This window comes from Hemitrygon akajei, chromosome 4, assembly GCF_048418815.1.
Source record: "Hemitrygon akajei chromosome 4, sHemAka1.3, whole genome shotgun sequence".
Classification (NCBI taxonomy): Eukaryota; Metazoa; Chordata; class Chondrichthyes; order Myliobatiformes; family Dasyatidae; genus Hemitrygon; species Hemitrygon akajei.
This window is the reverse complement of record NC_133127.1, coordinates 28,404,408-28,427,726: the sequence shown is the minus strand read 5'-3', so window position 1 is coordinate 28,427,726 and position 23,319 is coordinate 28,404,408. Positions and strand designations below refer to the sequence as shown.

The 23,319-nt window shown below is 38.6% G+C and overlaps 1 protein-coding gene across 1 annotated transcript in view; it reads right to left on the bottom strand.

Annotated features, from left to right (window-relative positions):
- Positions 1–23,241, bottom strand: part of LOC140726178 (zinc finger matrin-type protein 1-like) — an 83,416-nt gene extending 60,175 nt beyond the window's left edge. The window contains exon 1 of the mRNA XM_073042190.1: positions 23,089–23,241. Coding sequence (XP_072898291.1) covers positions 23,089–23,227 — 139 coding nt within the window. The 5' untranslated portion in view covers positions 23,228–23,241. The remainder of the gene's footprint in view (positions 1–23,088) is intronic.
- Between the last annotated feature and the right edge of the window lie 78 nt (positions 23,242–23,319).

Genomic DNA, 23,319 nt, shown 5'->3' with positions numbered 1-23,319 from the left:
CTGTGGCAAAGAATTCCACAAATTTACCACTCTTGGGCTAAATAAATTACTTCTCATCTCTGTTTTAAATGGGCATCCCTCTATTCTGAGGCTGTGTCCTCTGGTCTTAGACTCTCCCACCATAGGAAACATCCACTCAATAAGGCTTTTTACCATTTATTAGGTTTCAATGAGGTCACCCTTCATTCTTCTGAATTCCAGTGAATGCAAGCCCAGAGCCATCAAATGCTCTTCATGTGACAAGCCATTCAATCCTGGAATAATTTTTGTGAACCTCCTTTGAACCCTCTCCAGTTTCAGTACATCCCTTCTAAGGGGCTCAAAACTGCTCACAAAACTCCACGGGAGGCCTCACCAGTGCTTTATAAAGTCTCAACACTACACTCTTGCTGTATTATTCCAGTCCTCTTGAAATGAATGCTAATATTGCAATGCCCACAATATTCATTGAGGGCAGGGCAGTAGATGTTGTTTATATTCAATAAAGTTTCACAGGTAGGGTGCTCTGGAATACAGGGGACAATAGTTCACTGCTTACATGATTGGCTGATTGGCTTGATGGTAGGAAACAGAGGGTGATGGTGGACAGTTGCTTTTTTTTACTACAGGCTTGTGACTAGTGGTGTTCCCCAAATAATGATGGCAACCCCTTTGTTGGTTGTTATTTATATCAATGATTTGGATGAAAATGTGTAAGGCATGGTTAGTAAGTTTAAAGATCAGCCTTATTTGTCACATGTACATCGACACAGTGAAATATGTCATTTGCGTCAACATCCAACACAGTCTAAGAATGTGCTGGGAGTAGCCCACAAGTCATGTCATTCTTCTGGCAACAACATAACATGCCCACAATTTACTAACTGCAGCTTGCATGCTTTTTAGAACGTGGGAGGAAACTGGAGCACCCAAAGAAAACCCACGTGGTCACCAGCAGAACATACAGTACAAACTCCTAACAGATGGCAGCAGAAACTAAACCGCACTCGCTGACATAGTAAAGCGTTATGCCAAATGCTACTCTACCTTGCCAACCATGATGCCCATCCAAGTTTGTCTCAACTGTCCCTATTATGCCCAGTATCCTTCTAAACCTTTCGGATCCATGTACCTGTCTAACTGTCTTTTAAAAGCTGCTTTTGCACCTGCCCCAACTATTTCTTCTGGCAGTTCATTCCATACACCCATCACTCTTGGTGTAAAAAGTTGTCCCTCAAGTTCCTTCTAAACCTTTTCCCTCTCATGTTAAACTTACACTCCTTTGTTTTAGACTCTCTTACCATTGGACAAAGACTGTGACCATTCATCTTATCTATGCCTCTTGTGATTTTATAAACATCTAAAAGATGATTTGTCAAACTCCTATTTGGAGACTATTCCCAGTTGGGCTGAAGGGCCTTCTTCCATCCAGTACTGAGTCCATCTCATTGTGCAGTTTTATCACTTGAAAATTCCAGTTGTTTAAATGAAGAACAAGTTTCCCCATTATAGCTGTATGAAAATGGTGGTTGTAAACTCTGTAGATGGGATGAGAGAGGAAATGCTTCATGGAAACTATTTAAATAAAAAATACAAATGTTCTGTTCTTAGCTCACTTTATAACGGAAAAATTATAAATCTGAGTAATCATGTTGCTGACCTATAAACCAGACCATGCTGTTTAATATTTAAGTTTTCAGAAGACATTAAGGTAGGTGGTACTGAAAACAGTGAAGGTTTTCAGGATTTATGAAGGAATCTTGATCGGCTTGATAAATGGGACAAGGAATGGCTAAATGGAATTTAATTCAGATAAGAACAAAGTTTTACACTTTCAAATATCAAATCAAGGTAGGGCTTTCACAGTGAACTGCAGGCTCTGGGGAGTTTTGTAGAATTCAGGTACCTTAAAGTTCAAGCACATGGTTTCCCAGAAGTAAAGTTACAGGTTGACAGGATGGTGAAAAACGCTTCTTGACATACGGGTTTTCATCATTCAGAGCACTGCGTATAGAAGCTGGGAAGTTTCTATTGCAGTTGTACAAATATTGTTGAGGCTGCACCTGGAATATTATGCTCAATATTGGTTAACCTACTAAAGAAGAAAAAAATTATTAAACTAGAAAAGAGTGCAGAAAAGACTTACAAGGGTGTTGCCAGGACTTGAGGGGTTGAGTTTATAGGGAGAGGTTGAGCAGGTTAGGATGATTTTCCTTAGATATTAGGAGTCTGACAGGTTATCTTATAGAGGCTTATAAGATCATGAAGGGAATAGATAAGATGAATAGTCACAGTCTTTGCCAAGAGTAAGGGAGCTTGAAACAAGAGGGATGAGAGGGGAAAGATTTAGTAGAAACTCAAGGGGCAAATTTTTTTGGTACAAAGGATGATAGGAGTATGAATGAACTGCCAAAAGAAATAGTTGAGGCAGGTACAATAACAACTTTCAACAGACATTTAGACAGGTACATGGATAGAAATGGTTTAGGATATGGGGCAACTTGGATGGGCATTATGGTCAGCACATATCAGTTGGGCTGAAGGGAGTACTTTTGTCCTGATAAGTGCATCTCATTGTGCAGTTTCATCACTTGAAACTTCCAGATGTTTACATGAAAAACAAATTTCCTATTGTGTTCCACATTTATATGAAAACGGTGGACGGTGGTAGTAAAGGGTGTAGATAGGCTTAGAGAAAGGAAATGCACTATATTCACAAAACTGGATCACTGAAATGGCTTCCAAAAATGGAAGCCATTTAAATAAAAGAATATGAATATTCTGATTTTAGTTCATTTTACAAGGGAAAAAGTGATAAATCTGAATAATCATATTTCTGACCAATAAACCATACTGTTTGGTACTTACAATCTCTGTAAGATCACTTTGGTGAAAAACTTCCTGTTACAGTCTTCCATGACAAGAGGACCTATTTTAAGGTAAGGAGTTTTTGTGGAAGATCTTTTATTTCACCCAGAGGGTGTTGAAACCTCTCAGGCATTATCTTAGCCTAATCTCAGTGGTTGGGAAGATGTTGGCGTTGAGGTTAAGGATGAGAATTCAGGGTATGTGGAGGCACATGATAAAATGGGTAAAAGTCAGCATGGTTTCCTTAAGGGAAAAGTTTGCTTGGCAAATGTGCTGGAATTCTTTGAGGAAATAACAAACAGGATAGACAAAGGAGAATTGGTGGATGTTGTGCACTTGGATTTTTAAAAAGTCTTTGGCAAGGTGCCACACATGATGCTGCTTAGGAAGAGAAGAGCCCATTATATAACATGAAAGATTGGCCAATTGGCAGGAGGCAAAGAGTCGAAATAAACAGAATTTTTCTGACTGGCTGCCAGTGACGAGTGGTGTTCCATAGGGGTTGATGTTGGTACCCATTTTTTATACATTATATGTCAATGATTTGGATGATGGAATTGATGGATTTGTTGCAAAGTTTGCAGTCATATGAAGATACATAGGTGGAGGAGCAAGTATTGTTGAGGAAGCAGGGATGCTGCAGAAGGACTTAAGACAAATTAGGAGGATAGGAAAAGATGTGGCAGATGGAATCCAATGTTGGGAAGCGTATGGTCATACACTTTGGTAGAAGGAATAAAAGCATAGACTATTTTCTAAAAGGGGAGAAAAATTCCAAAATCTGAGATGCAAAGGGTCTTGGGAGCCCCTTACAGGTTGAGTCGGTGGTGAGGAAAGCAAATGCAGCGTTAGCATTCATTTTGAAAGGACTAGAATATAAAAAAAAGGATATATTGCTGAGGCTTCACTGGTAAGGGCTCAGTTGAGGTACTGTGAACAGTTTTGGGCCCCTTATCTGAGAAAGGATATGCTGGCATTGGAGAAGGTTCATAGAAAGTTCATGAAAATGATTCCAGAATTGAAAGGCTTATCATATGAGGAGCAATGAGTGCTCTGGGCCTGTAGTTGCAGAAATTTAGAAGAATGACAGGGATTCTCATTGAAACCTATTGATGGTTGAAAGGCTTAGACAGAATGGATAGTGCAGGAGTCTAGGACCAGAGAACACAACCTCAGAATAGAGGGACGTCCATTTAGAACAGATATGAGAAGGAATTTCTTTAGCTAGAGGGTGGTGAATCTGTGGAACTTGTTGGCATAGGTGACTGTGGAGGCCAGGTTATTGAGTGTTTTTAATGTGGAGGTTGATAGGTTCTTGGTAAGTCACGGCATGAAAGGTTACGGGGAGAAAGCAGGAAAAAGAGGTTCAGAGGGAAATGGATGCCGTAGCAGACTCTGGCCAAATGGCTTAATTCTGCACCAATGGCTTATGGGTAATGCAGCAGATACACTCATTACTTTCGGTACTTAATTGAGAACATGCAACACCATTGCAGAGAAGGCTCTGGGCCAAATAAGGGAAGATGGAATTAGTGTTTGATGGTTGACACAGTCACAGTGTGCTGTATAACTCTATGACACATTGCCAGTATGCCACCAAGTAAACTGTTTTCATTTTGTCATCAATGTGTTGGATTCAACATTTGCCAATCTAGTTTTCAAAGCTCAAATGTTTTTAATCCTCATCATTAGTTGCTCCATCACTGACAGCAGCTTCTTTATACAACGTACATCAGTCACACGATGAAATTTTTGCCTTAATAACCAGCCCATGCCTCACAATAGCACTCACTCACAGCAATGAATAAAGCGGGACATACATATGATCACTTGGGTGCTCCACACACACAGAACACTGTTTCTCAGAAATGAATTTGAGCCACTGTGATAATCAAACTAAAGTTACCTGATACTGGGAATACCAGCGCAAATTCCTGAGTTATGATTTTGTCGGATTATTTTCCTGAACCTGCCTGTAGTTGTGACACTTGCTTTAATCTAAATGGCTGAAGTATGAGGCTTAAAGAGCCATTTTCCTAGGCTCATATATTAGTGAAATGATTTTAGCAAACATAAAGCTTGGAAGCTAGACACCACAGACCTACAATTTCCTTCCAAAAGTCTAAGAACTGATCCTAAGTGTCTACCACTCTCCACTCCCCCCGCCCTCCACCATCAACAGACAATCAATGGACTGGACTTCAACTGGGCAAAGTTATTGTAAATATTTATTAATTTCTTCATTATTTTTATATTTTATATTACATTATATTTTTGCTGTGTATACATTTGTGTTTTTATGGGCCAATACAGCAATTGTTTCAGTTGGATTTTTATTTCTGGTCATATTTATATGCATCTTGTTACTGTTATTAATCTCCACACCTTGTGGCACATTGGGCAGCAACCTTTTGCCATTTCTATAGCATTTTGCTGTTTTTTTACGAGACTGAGTTGCTAGCTCGACCCTCAACCCAGCATGGATGGAAGGCGTGCAAGGAGCTGGCCGTATTCGAACCTGGGACCACTCAACTTGAAGTCAGATGCAGCTGCTACTACACCACCGGCCAGCAATATGCATCCAAAAGAGAATCATTTTTGCTATTGTGCTTGATAATATTTTTGAATTTGATTCCTTTTATTATTACATCAGTGTTTTAACTGTGCATATCTGAATACTGTGCAAAGAATACGCTATTAAGATTAAACTATTTGACTTGATTACAATCATTACCCAAAAGGAATGTTCTGCAGACAATTTCACCACTATTTTACAAACTGTACTATCTTGTTAGTAGTTCCATCAGCTTGCCAGTTTAATTTCTTTATTTAGTGATACAACATGATACCAAGTCTTTCCAGCCTAACAAGCCAGTGCCGCCCAATTACACCCCTGTGATCAATTAATGAATAACCCATCCATGTTTAGAATGTGGAAGGAAACCAGAACACCTGGAGGAAACCCACACAGTCACAGGGAGATTATCCAAACTTCTTACAGACAACGGCAGGAATTGAACCCAGATCACTGGTGCTGTAATAGCGATATGCTAACCATTACACTACATTGATTTTTTAAAAGGCTATCATACAATGATAACCTGTATGAGGTTGCTGCTCCAGAAAAGCTTATTATAATGAATAGTAAACAAAATGTAATTTTACATCATGCATTTTGTTGTACTGAACTTAATAAATTATACAAAGATGCAGAGAAATTAGTGCAATGCATTTCAGAATTGTGCAATTAAAAATGTATTAAGGAGAAATGAAACAAAGAACATTTCTCCCTTTTTGCTTGACTCTGAAAGTTCAACTGGGCAGTGTCCAGCATCATTCAGTATTTCAGGCATCAAGTCATATTAACCCTTATGGGCTGCCATGATGGAAATTGAATCAATTTCACCGAGGAGCAATATCATGGAACACAAAAACATTTTATGGTGCAACCAAGGTGGGAATACCACTCAAGTTAACTACAAGGTTTACCATTATTGTTTGGATCCTATCCTCACATCAACGTTTTCACCTTTAATTCTCCAAGTGCAGGAAGCAGCACCCCAAACTTCTTCCCAATAATCGATTCAATTGGTTTAGAACATTGATGTACAGATCCCTAAGACCCATTATGGAGACTTCATTCACCATTATTATTAGCTATCTGTCCGATACTTAAGTTCTAATCCTATCCTCTGAAGCAGACCTCTCTTTCTCTCCATGAAGTCCTGACCCTGGCATACCTGCAGAGGCAAAGGACGTTTTCCTTAAAAAGCGTGATGTTAGCTTAATTACGTGATTAGATTGATTGATTTTTACTAGACTTTGGAATTCAGGCAGGAAGATTGTGCAAATAGAAACCTATAGGTGCAAGGGACTGAATGGCTGTCTTCAACAGCTCCTGAACAATGGCTATGCAACACTCTCTTGTAATACATGCATATTTTTGTGCTCAAGCCCTAAATCCTCAATCTTCTGATTCATGGGCAAGAGTGGTCAATGAAGCCTCAAAAATAAACTACCAGTAATAAAAAGCAATAGACAGTAATAATTTGCTTTCTAAAGTCATCAATGATTAAAATAGAATACCACTACCAGTCTATGAATAGGTTTGGTATATAAATGGTTCTTCCTGCATTTTGCCAAGTTAAAATAAATTAAAGACTGTGTTACTTGCTGGGGAACCTAGGAGTAACTGAATCAAAGTGCTGAGGATTAGGGTAACAAAATTTGGACTTGACTTCTCCATAACCTCGTCTTTGAAATGGAAGTGACTGATGTTGTAATACAGCCAAAAATCCTATCTTTTAAGAAAAGTGGTATTGTATGTACAGTTTTTTCACTTATCAGTGACTAGAGAAGCTTACCTTTCTTCTGGCTGAGTCTGTAAACTAGACCTGAAACTCCTGGCTCAAGCATACAAATTATATCAAATGCTAGAGAATTCTGGGACTGTATCATAAGCTAATTTTACATTACAGAATGTTACGGTGCAGTGTCAGCTAGTGCCTTGGCTCCATGTTCCCAAGCCCATTTCTCATGTAACATCTATTATTGATTCTTCTGCAAATGTCTGGTAGGAAGCCCACGACAAGATTAAAAGAAGGTTAAAAATTATTTCAAATTTTGCACTTTGTGAAAATAGTCCTCAAAGTTATCAATATACTTTTCTATCAGAGTTCATTTATTTTATTCTGGCACTAGTGAAAAAGTCTCCTAGCTTTTACAGGTTTCTTCATCACTAAAGTCCTCACTGATTCCCATATTAAATTTTTTCCACCATTGTCTCCATGATTTTGGCATCTAGCCTAAAGCAATGTTCCCATAACTAGAGAAAATATTTGAACTATTACCTAGTTGATGAGGGCTAAAACATATTAATTATCCATCTAAAATTATATATCTACAGTGATGTACAAACAAATTAGAATATAGAACTTTGTTAATAAAGAAATAGTGCTACAAAATCATTCCATTTAATTTCACCAGTCATATTCCAATTACTACATATGTTTGGAAATGAGTCCTGATGAAGGGTCTTGGTACAAAATGCCAACTGTTTATTCCTCTCCATAGATGTCACCTGACCTGCTGTGTTCCTTCAGTATTTTGTATGTGTGCAAATGTTTGGATTTGTTTTCAAAGATAAATTCCCTGTCTGCAATATTTAAAATAGACTTATATATGTATCTTCAAAGTATGGTTCTACGTCTTCTATTGTAAACATTGATGGAAATAAACCAACATGCATTTTTGTCAACAAATTTTCCCTATTAGCTGTGACATTTTCACCTTTTCCTATTTAGATCTTGCATCTCTTTGAAAAGGGCAAGTGTAAATTGTAAACATGACTTAAAAACTGCCTTGCAACCAGCAATAAATTTGTCCTGTTGTTAACTCGTGTCTAGATAATTTCTTATACATCTTTTCTTGCTCTTGATTAGATACACTCTACTTACTAGTCATTTGCTTTCACTAGGTGTCACAGTGGCACAGCAGATAGTGTTACCAATCAGCTGTAGTGACATGGGTTTGATCACGACATCAGGTCCTGTGCGTATGTAAAGCTTGTACATTCTCTATATTATGTTTACTTAACTCAAGTACTAGACTTTCCTCCTAGATCCCAAGGATGTTCAGGTAAATTAAGAAAGCTACAGTAAATTTCCCCTAGTAAAGGTGAAAATGACTGTGAGAATGGCTGAAGACCTGGGGAGTTGGGGTCACGCGCAAGAGAATAAGTCACAGGTAAGCATGTGGTGGTATAGCATCACCTAATAAGAGACTGCAAGTCTGAAATTCGCTGACTGAGTAGAAGAGGCAGCAACTTGCGGCAGTTTGGAGTTTTGAACAGCACCAAATTGGAGTTTGGAAGCCTGAGAAGACATAGTTCACTCAGATTCGTGGATGAGTAGAAAAGGCAGCAACTCACGATAGTTTGGAGCTTTGAGCAGTGGCCAATCAGCGTTCGGGACAGATTGACAAGAACAAATTAATGTAAGGCAGGGGTAGGCAGAACAGCATTTTTGGAGTGGTCAGAGTTAGAGTGGAGATTTTGAAGAATTAGCTTTTCAAGGCTTCAGTTACAGAAGGCAAAAAGAAGCTGAAAGTAGTTTTTTTTTTCTCCCCCAAAGTTTATTGTTTTTCCTTCTTTATAGTTGCTCAGATAGGAACAGTAAAGATGTCCGGCAGGCAAGTGAAATGCTCCTCTTGTGCGATGTGGGAAAGCAGGAAGACCTCCAATGTCCCTGATGACTACACCTGTAAGAAGTACATCCAGCTGCAACTTCTAACACTCTGTGTTAAGGAATTGGATCTGGAACTGGATGAATTCTGGATCATTTGGGAGGCTGAGGGGTGATAGATAGGACATATAGAAAGATAGTTATACCCAAGGTGCAGGACACAGAACATTGGGTGACAGTCAGGAAGAAGAAAGGGGTTAAACAGCTAGTGCAGAGTACCCCTGTGGCCATCCCCCCCAATAACAGGTATATCACTTTGGATAGTAGTAATATCACTTCCACCTTAAGTATACCCTCGGACTTGGCCTCCATCGCAGTCTGTGCACAGCATTCCACAGTTTCACTACTCTGTGGTTAAAAAAAAATCCTCCTTACCTCTATTCCAGAGGGTTACCCCTCAATTTTGAGGCTGAGCCCTCTAGTTCTGCATCCTCTCTGTATTAACCCAACCTAGTCCTTTCAACAGTTGATAGGTTTAAATGAGATCCCCACACATTCTTCTAAGTTCCAGTGAGTACAGGCCCAAAGCTGCCAAATGCTCCTCATATTTGTAACCACCTCATTCCCAGAATCATCCTCGTGAACCTCCTCTGGACTCTTTCCAACAACAATATATCATTTCTGAGATATGGAGCCCAAAACTGTTGACAATACTCCCAAGTGTGGCTTGACTAGTGTCTTATAAAGGCTCAACATTATCCCCCTGCATTTATATTCTATTCCCCTTGAAATAAAAGCTAACATTGCATTTGCCTTCTTTACCAGACACAACTTGTAAGTTAACCTTCTGGGAGTCTTGCACGAGGACTCCTAAGATCCTTTTCACCTCTGATGTTTGAACCTTCTCCCCATTTAGACAATAGCCCACACTATTGTTCTTTTTAGCAAAATGCATTATCATACATTTCCCAAACTGTATTCCATCTGCCACTTTTTTGCCTATATTTCCAATATGTCTAAGTCCTACTACAAGCACATTGTTTTCTCAGCACTACCTAGCTCTCCACCTATCTTCGTATCATCCACAAACTTTACCACAAAACTATCAATTCCATTATCCAAATCACTGACAAACAATGTGAAAAGTAGTGGTCCTAGTACTGACCCTTGAGGAAAACCACTAATCACTGGCAGCCAACTAGAAAAGGCTCCCTTTTTACCCACTCGCTGTCTCCTGCCTATCAGCCATTTCTCTACCCATGCCAGTGTCTTTCCTGTAATGCCATAGGATTTTATCCTATTAAGCAGCCTCATGTGTAGCACCTTATCAAACGCCTTCTGAAAATCCAAGTAAATAACATTCATTGCCTCTCCTTTGTCCAACCTGCTTATTACTTCCTCAAAGAACTTTAACAGATTTGTCAGGCAATGCTTCCCTTTACAGAAACCATGCTGACTTTGACTTATTTTATCATTAGTCTTCAAGTACCTCAAAACCGCATCCTTAATAATAGACTCCAACACTTTACCAACCACTGAAGTTAGGCTAACTGGCCTATAATTTCTTTTGCCTTCCGCCCTTCTTAAAGAGTGGGAATGGCATTTGCAATCTTCCAGTCCTCCGACAGCATGTCAGAATCAAGTGATTCTTGAAAAATCATGATCAATGCATCCGTTATCTCTTCAGCAATCTCTTTCAGGACTCTGATGTAGTCCATCTGGTCCAGGTGATTTATCCACCTTTGAGTTTGCAAAGCACTTTTTCCTTTGTAATAGCAATGGCTGCTCCTCCCTGACACTCATAGACCTCTGGCACACTGCTATTGTCTTCCACAGTGAAGACAGATGCAGTACCCATTAAGTTCATCTGCCATTTTTTGTCCCCCATTACTACCTCACCAGCATCATTTTCCAGTGGTCCAATATCAGCTTTCACCTCCCTTTTACTCTTTATATAACTGAAAATAACTTTTGGTATCCTGCTTTATATTATTGGCTAGTTTGCCCTCATAGTTCACCTTTTCCCTTCTTATAGCTTTTTTAGTTGCTTTTTGTTGGATTTTTTAAGCTTCCTAATCATCCAACTCACTTTTGCTACGTTATATGCCTTTTCCTTGGTGTTTATGCAGTCTTTAACTTTCCTTGTCAGCCATGGTTGCCTAGCCCTGTCATTTGAGAACAACTTCTTCTGTGGGGCTTTGTGAACTATTCCCAGAAACTACAGCCATCACTGTTCTGCTGTCATCCCTGCCAGTATCCTCTTCAAATCCACCTGGGCAAGCTCCTCTCTCATGCCTCTGTAGTTCTTTATTCCATTGCAATACTGATACATGTGACTTATGCTCTCCCTCTCAAATTGCAGTATGAATTCAATATTATAATCACTGCCTCCGAAGAGTTCCTTTACATTCAGCTCCCTAGTAAGATCTGGGTTGTTACACAACACCCAATCTAAGATAGCCTCTACCCCAGTAGGCTCAAATACAAGCTGCTCCAAAAAGCCATCTCGTAGGCATTCAATAAATTTCCTCTCTTGTGATCTGACACCAACCTGATTTTCCCAATCCTTTTGCATATTGAAGATCCCCATTACAATTGTGTCATACCCTTATTATATGCCTTTTCCAGCTCCCTTTGCAATATCAACCTCACATCTTGGCTATTATTTGGAAGCATTTTTTTAACCCTTGCAGTTTCTTAACTCAAAGATTCAACATTCTCTGACCCTATCCTTCTAAAGATGTAATTCTGTCTCATACCAATAGCAGGATCTGGACCAACTGGAAAAATGGGCTGAAAAATGGCAGGTGGAATTCAAAAATGGTAGGTATTGCACTTTGGTAGGACCAACAAAGGTAGATCTTTTACACTGAACAGTAGGGCACTGAGGAGTGCAGCAGGACAAAGGGATCTGGAATACAGATCCATAATTAGGGTAGTAAAGAAAGCTTTTGGCACATTTGAGTTCATAAATCAAAAGTATTCACTATAGGAGATGGGATGTTATGTCAAAGTTATATAAGAAATATGTGATTTGGAGTATTGTGTGCAGTTTTGGACATGGGAGGAACTTCTTCACTCAGGAGGGTTGTTAGAGTGTGGAACAAGCTGCCTGCACATGTAGTACATGCAAGCTCAATTTCAATATTTAAGAGAAGTTTGGATAGGTCCGTGAATGGTAGGGGTATGGATTGCTCTGGTCCCAATGCAGGTGGATGGGAGTAGGCAGTTTAAATGGCTTGGCATGGACAAGATTGCCAAAGGGCCGGTTTCCTTGCTGTACTTTTCTGACTGTGACTCAGGAGAACATTTTGACAGCCAGCATAAACTTGATGGGCTAAATAGCTTCCTTCTGTGGCATAAGAAAATATGAAAAAATATCAAGCACAGTGGTGAACAAAACCTAATCCACACTAATCTTCATCCCAACAAATAAAAACTTCATCAGATTAAACCTATTTGTTTTTAAAGGTCTTTCACAGTAATAAAATGAAAAACTATCACTAATCCAATTGGTATTGCTGGGGAGATCATTTCTCTTAGTTTTCCAACGTTTGTAGCATATTGCTTTTCGTTCAAAAACTATGAACTTATTGGTTAATGTTTAACCATAACTTAAACTGTTAATATTAGATAATCAAGTATTGATTACCTTGACATAACTATGTCGCTCACAATAATTATTTTTCAGAAATGGCCGTCATAAATTTTGCAAGACAACCACTTTATGTTTCGCATCCAAGGTCATCAAGTTCACAATATCTGAAACAGATAGCCTTAGAGGATTAGAATACAAAAGCAAAGATGTAATGCTGAGGCATTAGTCAGACCACGCTTGGAGCATTGTGAGCAGTTTTGGGCCCATTATCTGAGAAACACTGCGCTGACACTGGAGAGGGTTCAGAGGAGGTTCATGACAATGATCCTGGGAATGAAAGGGTTATTGTATGAGGAGTGTTTGATGGCTCTGGGCCTGTACTTGTTGCAGTTTTGAAGAATGATGGGGGGGGGGGGGGGGGATCTCACTGAAACCTATCAAATACTGAAAGGCCTAGATAGAGTGAAAATCGAGAGGATGTTTCTTCTGGAGGGGGAGTCTATGACCAGAGGGCACAACCTTAGAATAGAATGAGGTTCATTTAAAACAGAGATGGGGAGGAATTTCTATAACCAGAGGTTGGTGAATTTATGGAATTCATTGTCACAGGTGCCTGTGGAGGCCAAGTCATTGGGTATATTTAAAGAAGAGATTGGTAAGTTTTTGATTAGTAAGGGCATCAAAAGATACAGGAAGAATGTAGAAGAATGGGGTAGAGAGGATAATAAATCAGCCACGATGGAATGGCAGCAAACTCAATGGGCTGAATGGCCTAATTCTGCTCCCACGTCTTGTGCTCTTGTACATTGTCTTTATAGATGCTGGTGAACCTATTGTTCATCACTATGCCTTTTCTTCAGATTTCTAATTGTTTTTTGTGTACATGCCCCAAGAATACTCCTGTGTTACTTATCCCAACACTTCCTTTCAACTTCCCACATTTGGCAAAGGAAAATTGATTGCATTTATTATAACTGTGTAGTTTAGACACTACTTACAAAACATGCCTTTAATACAGAATCATTCTCTGATAAAAATACATTCCTTGTTACCTATTACTTACTCTTCACAATAGCCTTCACACAAAACAGCTTTCCCAAAATGTCAGTGATTTGGTGTAAGGTTACATATTTTCCCTTTAAAATTAAAATAGCACAAACAGTTGGTAATTTCCCAAAACAATCTGCAGGGGTTGTGAGTAAATTTAAAACTGATATTTCAGTACAAAATAGTTTTACAATATTGGATTATTGGCAATCTCAGTAAGAACAGTCATGTGAGATGTTAATTATACATAAGGAGGATATGGTACTATTTAAGATCCAGCTTGGAAGTACCTGCTGAAATACATATATTTTCACAATTGATACTCTGAAGGATTGAGTACATTTCCAACTCAATCCTGGAGAGGTTCTAGGTGCAAGAAGTAAATTGCATTTACAAGAGAAATTTTATCTGCACCAACTGTGATATGCTTAACCAGTAAATATTTTATACTGAGACAGAGTTTAAATGTGCTCCATTCCCCTGTACAGTCCATAGGGTTGCTAAACATCAGGATAAAGTAACCTCGGTGCAACTAAAGTTCTATATACAATGTTCTCTCTATGATGGCTAACATCTAAGTTATGTCATGTTCTATAGAAATTATATCTAAATTATTAATTGCTTCAGACATTGAGTCAGTTATGGACAAATGAGTTTTTGTTTTAATTTGCATTACACTACAATAAATTATCTCGAGTGTAAATCTATATGGTCACAGTAAGTAGCAGTTTAAGTTAAAAGTGTATAGGAAAACTTTAAAAGGTGTGTTCCATTAACACATCCAGTCCCATACACACTCTCCAACATTTCTCAGTTTCCTGGACTCTGCTGTCTGTCTTTCCAATGCACAAACCTACCCATATCAAAGAAAGTCGTGAAATTCCAGTGTTCTTTTCTAACAGTACATCATTAACTAGCTTTCTCCCACATGTACACACAGACTCAGAGGCCAATTTATTAGGAACACCTGCTCGCTACTGCAAACAACTAATCAGCCAATCACACGGCAGCAACTCAATGCATAAAAGCATGAAAACATGGTCAAGAGGTTCAGTTGTTGTTCGGACCCAAACATCAAAATGAGGTAGAAATGTGTTGTGATCTAAGTGACTTTAACCGTGGAATGAGTTAGTGCCAGAATGTGTTGTTTGAGTATCTCATGAACTATTAACAGTAGTATTTTCACACACAACTGTCTCTAGAATTTACAGGGAATGATGCTAAAAACAAAAAAAAAAATCCAGTGAGCAGCAGTTCTGTTTGCCTTGTTAACGAGAGAGGTCGGAGGAGAATGGCCATACCGGCTCTAGCTGACAGAAAGGTGACAGTAATTCAAACAACCGTGCATTACAACAGTGGACTACAGAAGAGCATCACTGAATGCACAACAAATTGAACCTCAAAGTGGATGGGCTAAAGCAGCAGAAGACCATGAAAATGTTCTCAATGGCACTTTATTAGGTATGGGAGATACCTAACGAAGTGGCCACTGCTCTGACTTGGTGAAATCAAAATTTAGTTGCAGGAAAAGGACAAAATATGCAGAAAGCATCAAGTTAGTAATCATCTTTTGGTACAAATTCAACTCCTACGCAACATTATGCTCTGAAATTCATCCAAGTCAGTTCACTCAATTAGGCTGTTTGCTATTTTAAACAAAAAAAAATGACCAATGGAGAAGTATAAATAAATGGTTATTTACCTTTCAAAACAATATAGACTCAATACACTTGTCGATGACACTAAGTTACAATAGGATATTAATCCATTTAATGAACACCCAAAAATTATAGAAAGGCCTGATTTTACATTCAGTAAACCTTGTAATGTTAGACAAATGGAACATTTTCCTGCTGAATCTTATCACCTATCCAATGATACAGCACATTGTAGGCCATATACACTGCAATACCTCTGACAAATCTAACTGCTCTTAAGTAGTTACCTCACACACACTAATTGTGAGTAATTTATATATTGTAGAAAAGAGATTTTAGATTAATTAGTAACATCTACGTTATGGTGAAAGGAGTATCAACTCCAAAAAACTTTTGAGTTTGTAATTAGTACACAAAAGAGTTCTGGGTTTTGGTCTTGTACTTAGTTATTTAAAATCGAACTACATAGAGATATGTACCTTCATCTCATTAATCTTTGAATGCTGTAGCAAAATATCATTATACTTACCCCCTCTGATGTGGTTGAAACAAGTCACTTATCTTAGGAGATTCTGGGGTAGAAGCCTGTTTTTGATCACAGGATGCTAACTGTTGTTAGGCCAACTGCCTCCCATTGCACTCTCTGTAGAGGTCAATGGAACCAAATACTGAAGAAGAATAAAATGATCATGAACATTGAGGCCAATTACTAAAAAAATGTTCTCTTAAGTAGTCCAACAGGCCACTCCTGTCACCATCTTCTCAAGAGGAAATTGGGAAAAGGCAATAAACGCTTACTTGTCAGCAATACCCACATTCTGAAAAATACACCAAGAAGATGGCACCACTGAACAATGGACCATGGGAGACATCCTCTGAACAGTTCATTGCTTTACTGACTTCTGTTTCCTTCAAGTGTGGTTCTGTCGTTGGAACCTGTGATCGACATTTTGGTGGTGTGTTAATTGGGCCAATTGAACGGTCTGGCACTTTGCTGTCTCCGAGGGTGTTTCAAGTGAAGCATGCGGCCTCAAGGCCAAGGAACCTGGAGATGGAGCACGAACCCAAGATCAGTTCTTTTTCTTGCCGATTTCGTCGATTAATTTTCCAAGGAAGGTTGAAATCATCAAGGCGTGTGTGGATGGCAAGCGAGTGTTCAGCACCATTTGCAAACCTCTCATTACTGCTGCTGGAGAAAGGTATCTGCATGTGATGGACTCTCTCTCTCTCATTTGCTGCTCCGAAGGAAGGTCCTGGCATTTGAACAGTCTCTCACTCTCTCTCTCTTCCCCTTGATGCTGTAAGAAGATGGTTCTAGAGTCCTGAGTCTTTGGCAAGGTTTAATTAATGCGGTTTGTAGATTGGACCCTAGTTCATTTTATGATGTGTTTCTGGTCACTCCTTTTTTAGTTGTTATTTTGGGTGACTTTGAATAAGGGTGGCCTGCAGATAACAAATACCGAGCTTAACTGAATATGCCTGGACTCCTCCGATTTTGTGTCTTATATTGTGTTTTTCGTTCATTTTTTAATTTATTTGCACGATGTTTTTCTGTGCATAGGTTCTGTGTTTTTTTCTGTTTTGTGGCTGTCTGGGGAAGACGAATCTCAGGGTTGTACACTGCATACATATTTTGACAATAAATGTACTGTGAATCTTTAAAAAAATTCTGTTAAGGAATTATGATCAGCAATCATCCTGTACCTTTGATGTTGAAATACTGTTTAGTTTTAAGTAGATTTTCAGGTATCTATCTGCATCAATGCAACACAAGCTTTTGTGAAAGTATTCATTTACATATGCTGCTAGATAAAGGATCTAACAGGTCCTCTGCACCACTGTTTTCAACTTAACAGTCAAGACTTAAACTTCATATTTTACAAACCTATACTGTATTCATTTATTGCTTCTCACTGAATCACACAATACGTCACAACAGTCAATCTGAATCAACTACTAAAATGCAAGATGTTGTCCAGCTTATTCTGGAAGTTAAATTAAAATTGCTTCCAATTACCAGCCACAATAAAATTCTGTACTTTTGTTAAGTTATAAATGAATGAAAGTGTTCAGTATATCTGCCTGTATATAACTTCCAGGTATGGAAAGATAAATATTTAATTTTCAATAGAACTACCAGAAAAATAAAACTCAGAACTGACAAGATCCTTTGTTACTGATTTCAGTTTATCAGTCTACAACTCAAAAGATTCTGTTCACATATCAATTTTTCTTAACTTTCCCAAGAAGTCATATCTCTATATATATCCAATAGGTGTAATATCCTTTTTTACATTCTTTACAGACATTGTTTGATATAGTAGCATAACGGTTATATAATTAGAATAATAATGCAAAGGGCTGGACAAAATAAACTTGCATATACAAGTTCAAATCCACCACAGGAAATAGTAAATCAATGAATTAAAAAAATAGATAAATAATATCAGGAAAGCTACCCTTCAAAACTGCAGGAAGCAGCAAGAACACAAGGGTTAGCAGATATCCCACCAAGATGTTTCATTCCTTAACTGATCTGGCCTTTAAGATTCTAGGCCACTGCAGTCTTTTGATATTTATGACTAAGACAATCAATTGTGTCCATTAAGTTAAATTTCAAGTCAGCTCAATCCTTGAAAACAGGGATGTGAAAATTCAAAAAAAAGTTTTCTGATGCATTCTAGTGCATGATTTGTACAGGTAAAGTTGCCAATTACAAAAGGTGATGGAGAAATATTGTTTATTGCATACAATAAATGACTGAAAAAAGAAAGGCTATTTTTCAGTAATATAACACATTGATAAGACCACATTTGAAGAACAACATATAGAATTGATATACTTAAGGAAGGTGTAAATAGATTGGAGCAGTTATGAAGATTTACTTGAAATGGTTAAACTCTTTAAGGAAATGTGAGACAGGCTATGCTTGTATCTGCTGGAGTTCAGAAGGCTGTAACAAAGATGATCTCAGGGATCTTGGCAGGGTGGATGTGGAGATGATGTTTCTTGTGTAAGAACTTGGAACTAGAATTTACTGTTTAAAAATAAGGCGTAACCCATTTAAGACTGATTTTTTGGAACTTTGTGTCAGAAAGGTGAAAGCCAAGTCCTTGAAATATTTTTAAGTCAGAGGCAGAATAATGCTAATAAGCAAGAGTGGTTACTATGAGTAGGCAGGATTGCAAAATTGAGATTACAATTCTTATGGAATGGCAGGCAAGAGGTCAAATGGCATATTCCTATCCCTAATTCACATGCTTATATGTTGACCGAGTCCACCCAGTTGCTGCTGCCTTGTCACTTAAATATGACTTTTTAGGAGGTGGAGAATTTCAAACATTTATTTCCCTGCTCAAATCTTAATGGGCTTTCTTAAACCCTTGTGAAGTGGGACTAAACTAGGATGGCACAGTAGTGTAGTAGATAGCACAACCTTCACAGTATCAGCAACCTGGGCTCAATCCCCGCACTACCTGTAAGGATATTTGTACGTTCTCCTTGTGATCCCGTGGGCTTCCTCCAACCAGGTTTCCTTCCACAGTCAAAAGATGTACCGGTTGGTATGCTCATTGGTTACTGTAAATTGTCCCTTGATTAGGCTAGTGTTAAATCATGGGTTGCTGTGCAGTGTGGCTCAAAAGGCTGGAAGGCCGTACTCCACAGTATAGCTCAATAAATAAATAAGTATTGAGACCAATAATCTGGCTGGGGCCTAAGGGGAATCTGATAATCTAATTCAACATTAAGAGAATGTGCTGGAACGTCTATAAAATATTAGGATAGGCAAGTCCCAGAGGCAGGATGGGATATACCTCAGGTTACTACAGGAAGTAAGGTTGTGTCCTCAATGGCCACAGGAGTAGCAAATGATTGGAGGGTGGAAAATGATCTTCTTTTCTCGAAGAATGGGAGTAGAGATAACCCTGGGATTTAGACTAGTGAGCCTTATTTCAGTATTTGGGCAAAATTATATATTGGAGAAGATTCTTAGAGACAAGATTTAAGAGCTTTTACAGAAGCATAGTTTGATTAGGGATAGTCAGCATGGCTTTGTTAGGACCAGATCATGCCCCATGAACCTGATTGAATTCTTTAAGGATATGACAAAGCACAGTAATGAAGGCAGAGCAGTGGATGTGGTGTATATGGATTATAGTAAGGCTTTTAATACAGTTCCCTATAATAGGCTCACTCAGTAATTCAGGAGGGATGAGATCCAGCAAAACCTGGCCGTGTGATTCAGAATTGGCTTGCCCATAGAAGGCAGAGGGTGGTTGTAGATGCTGCATATTCTTCCTAGAGGTTGGTCCACCAGGATTTGTTCTGGGACCCTTGCTCTTTGTGGTTTTTGTAAATGACTTGGATGAGGAAGTGGAAGGGCGAGTTAGAAAGTTTTCAGCTAACACAGTGATTGGTGGTGTAGACAGCATAGAAAGTTGTCGTGGGTTACAGTAGGATTGACAAGACACAGAACTGGGATGAGAACTGGCAGATGGAATTCAAAACAAAGTGTGAAGGTGAACCTGAAGGCAGAATACAGAGTTAATTTCAGGATTCTTCGCAGTGTGGAGAAACAGAAAAACCTTGGAGTCCACATCTATAGATCCTCAAAGTTAACAATCAAGTTAATAGGATTGTTAAGAAGGCGTATAGTGTGCTGGTCTTCATTAGTCAAGGGATTGAGTTCAAGAGCTGCTAGGTAATATTGCAGCTTTGTAAAACTCTAGTTAGACCATATTTGGAATATTGTGCAAACATGAGGAAATCTGCAGATGCTGGAAATTCAAACAACACACACAAAATGCTGGTGGAACACAGCAGGCCAGGCAGCATCTATAAGGAGAAGCACTGACGACGTTTCGGGCCGAGACAAAGGGTCTCGGCCCGAAACATCAACAGTGCTTCTCCTTATAGATGCTGCTTGGCCTGCTGTGTTCCACCAGCATTTTGTGTGTGTTGTTTGGAATATTGTGTTCAGTTCTGGTCACCTCATTATAGAAAAAATATGGAAGCTTTAGAGTGGTTGCAGAGATTTACCAGGATGCTGCCTGGATTAGAGAGCATTTCTTTTGAGGATAGACTGAGCAAGCTGGGGCTTACTCTTTCAAGCAAGGGAGGATGAAGGGTGACTTGATAAAGGTGTACAAGATGATATAGGCATAGATTGAGTGGACAGACAGATTTTTTTTTCCCAGGGCGCAAAGAGCAAATGCGAGAGGGTATAATTTTAAGGTGAACAGAGGTAAAGAGGGATGATAGAAGTATGCTTTTTTTTTGTTACAGAATGTGTGTGGTAGGTGCATGAAACACACTGCCAGGAACGGTGGTAGAGGCTGATACATTTGGGGCATTTCAGAAAATCTTAAATAAGTACATGATGAAAGGAGCGTTATGAAGAAAGGAAGAGTTAGAATGATATTTGATAAAAGGTTAAGAGGTTGGCACAACATCAATGGACAAAAGATCTGTACTGTGCTGTGTTCTTTCTTGTATGACAACTTTGCTTTTGCCATCACCAGTAGACTCAGTTGTTTTAAAATTCAAATTCTAAAAACATCTTGGTGCTTACTGTAGTTACATTCTTTGTGTTACCAGGGGTTCCCAACCTGGAGTCTATAGACCCCTTGCTTATTGGTATTGGTCCATGGTATTAAAAAAGGTTAGGCCACCCTACCAGATCACGTCCAAGTAGCATCCCATTATGCCATTTTTTAAAATATTGTGCATTCTAAGCCTTCCTGTCCCTTGATTAATTTCACCTCATTTTTGCTATCCTCACTGCATCATTCTTTCCTATCACAAATAGCAATATGTCTCTTGCATTCTACTTTTCATTTGAGTGCACAAACATTGTATATCAATAATAAAATATCCTGGACTACATACTTTCAAATCTGAATCATGATGTTGCAGATACTTTGCACAGAACCCTTTAGAAGTTGCACACATCTGGCTGGATAACTATAAATGATCTGAATTTAAAATTTTGGCTGAAAATAACAAAATTTGTCAGGGAGCAGCGATAGAGAGAGCAGTTAATATTTTGATTTGATTTTGAAGATTAACTTCTGAAGAAAAATCTTTGACCTGAAATGTTAACTCTGTTTCTCTCCCCACAGATGCTGTCAGACTGGATGAGAATTTCCAGCATTTTCTGCTTTCACTACAGGTTCCCATCATCCTCAGTAATTTTGTAATGAGACTTCCAAATTATTTCATGAAGGCTAGGAAAGCTGATACTTGTTTAATTCAGCATAAAGTTAAATGTAACAGAAAGACCCTGAGTGAACATGAAAATGTTAGAAATAAAGAAATAAAAATTTGAAAAGATTGACCCAGGACAGAAGACTTTAGCGAGCGGCTTTCAGTGGCCTTTGCCCCAGTAGGGGTGATGGGGGTTAACTATTTTCTAAACAAAAGTCAATATTAATTTATTTATTGACTACAACAAAACATCAATCAGAAATGCTGAAGTGTAGCACATTTAATCCCAACCCAAAATAACAACGAAGAGCATTAGCAGATTTCTAAATTTCTAAATATTTATGCAGCAGTTTCACCATGTAGAACTCATTCCACCTGATGGCCATGACGTGACTGGTCTGGTTAACTTTATTGGTGCAGAAACTATGCAGTTAGCAACAAATATGTTAATATATTCATTTTAAATGCAAGTGAAGTTATTTAAATTTTACTTGGGCAAACACTTCCATTAAAATAGCTGAATGAATACATAACTATTTGATAGAATAATTTCATGTAAGATGTAACCACCCTAATGAAAGATATATAGGGAGAAATCATGAAATGCAAAATAATGTTAAGGTGATGGCCACAGGTTAAAAATATTGCACTATCCCTACAATGAATTAGAATGGAATACTAACGTGTAACATTGCTATTCGGCCTCATCAAATTTACACCTGTTGCAGGATAAAAGCGGTATTTGAAAACACATTTTCTATGAATATTGCTGAGGCTTTTAATCAATGCAATAGAACTATCAGATCACTTGTATTTATATTACATGCTATAACAACATTGTGCTATGAAATAAGGCATACGGATACTGCATAAAGTTGTGCTATTAATAAATCGTCACTTTTTATAACAGGCTGAACTTTTAATCTTGAATAATATTTTTACCGTCCTATAGACATTTTTCTATAACCACGGTAAGAAAACGGTTCAAGATTCAAAATTCTGTTTAAGTATTAATACGCTTTTGTAAATTCTCTTGCAAAGCTAGAAATTTTGAAAATGCAATTATTTTAACCCCACAGATTAAATGCCACCACTGTAAAATACTTAAAACTTTAAAGACTGTTTATAATCATGAATTTTCACAATAATAGCTAAAAATTTGAAAAAAAAATCCAATCTTCCGTTATCAGCTGTTTGTAAAAAAAAAATTCCGGTCCTAGTAATATTTGAAAAATGCCAACCCATATTTCTTAAGTCTCAAAAAATACTGCATGGCTACGTTATTGGAATCGGCGGAGGCCGAGGGCCAATCTTTCGGTAATGGCGTTTGCACCACGCGAAAAAAAGGGTTAGGAAATGGGGAATCATTAGCACACGGACACACTCATCTCGGGGCTCGCCTCAGGCGAAGAACGCCACTAGGCCACAGCCACGCCGCTTCTTTGATCGGGGCTTTTTTTTCTCTCCTCTAAATTAATATTTTATTTTCTTGTTTGGTGGTTGGTGTGGTGGTTATTGTGGTTGCGCTAACTGCTGGAGCTGAACTCACCTTCTCGGTTCGTTTGCACGGATCTATTAATCTCCCTGTTATTACTACTGTCACCCCCTGCCAGTCTGTTACATGAAAAGTCGGCCTTTTGCTTTCTAAAACTCTCCACTAGCTGCGGGATGGGGCCGCTCATCTCCATGGTGCCAAGTGACCAGCAACTCCACTGCGCCTGCGCTACAGGCCGGCGAACAAGGGCGGGATGACCCGTTTCCTTGACGACAGGGCCCCGTT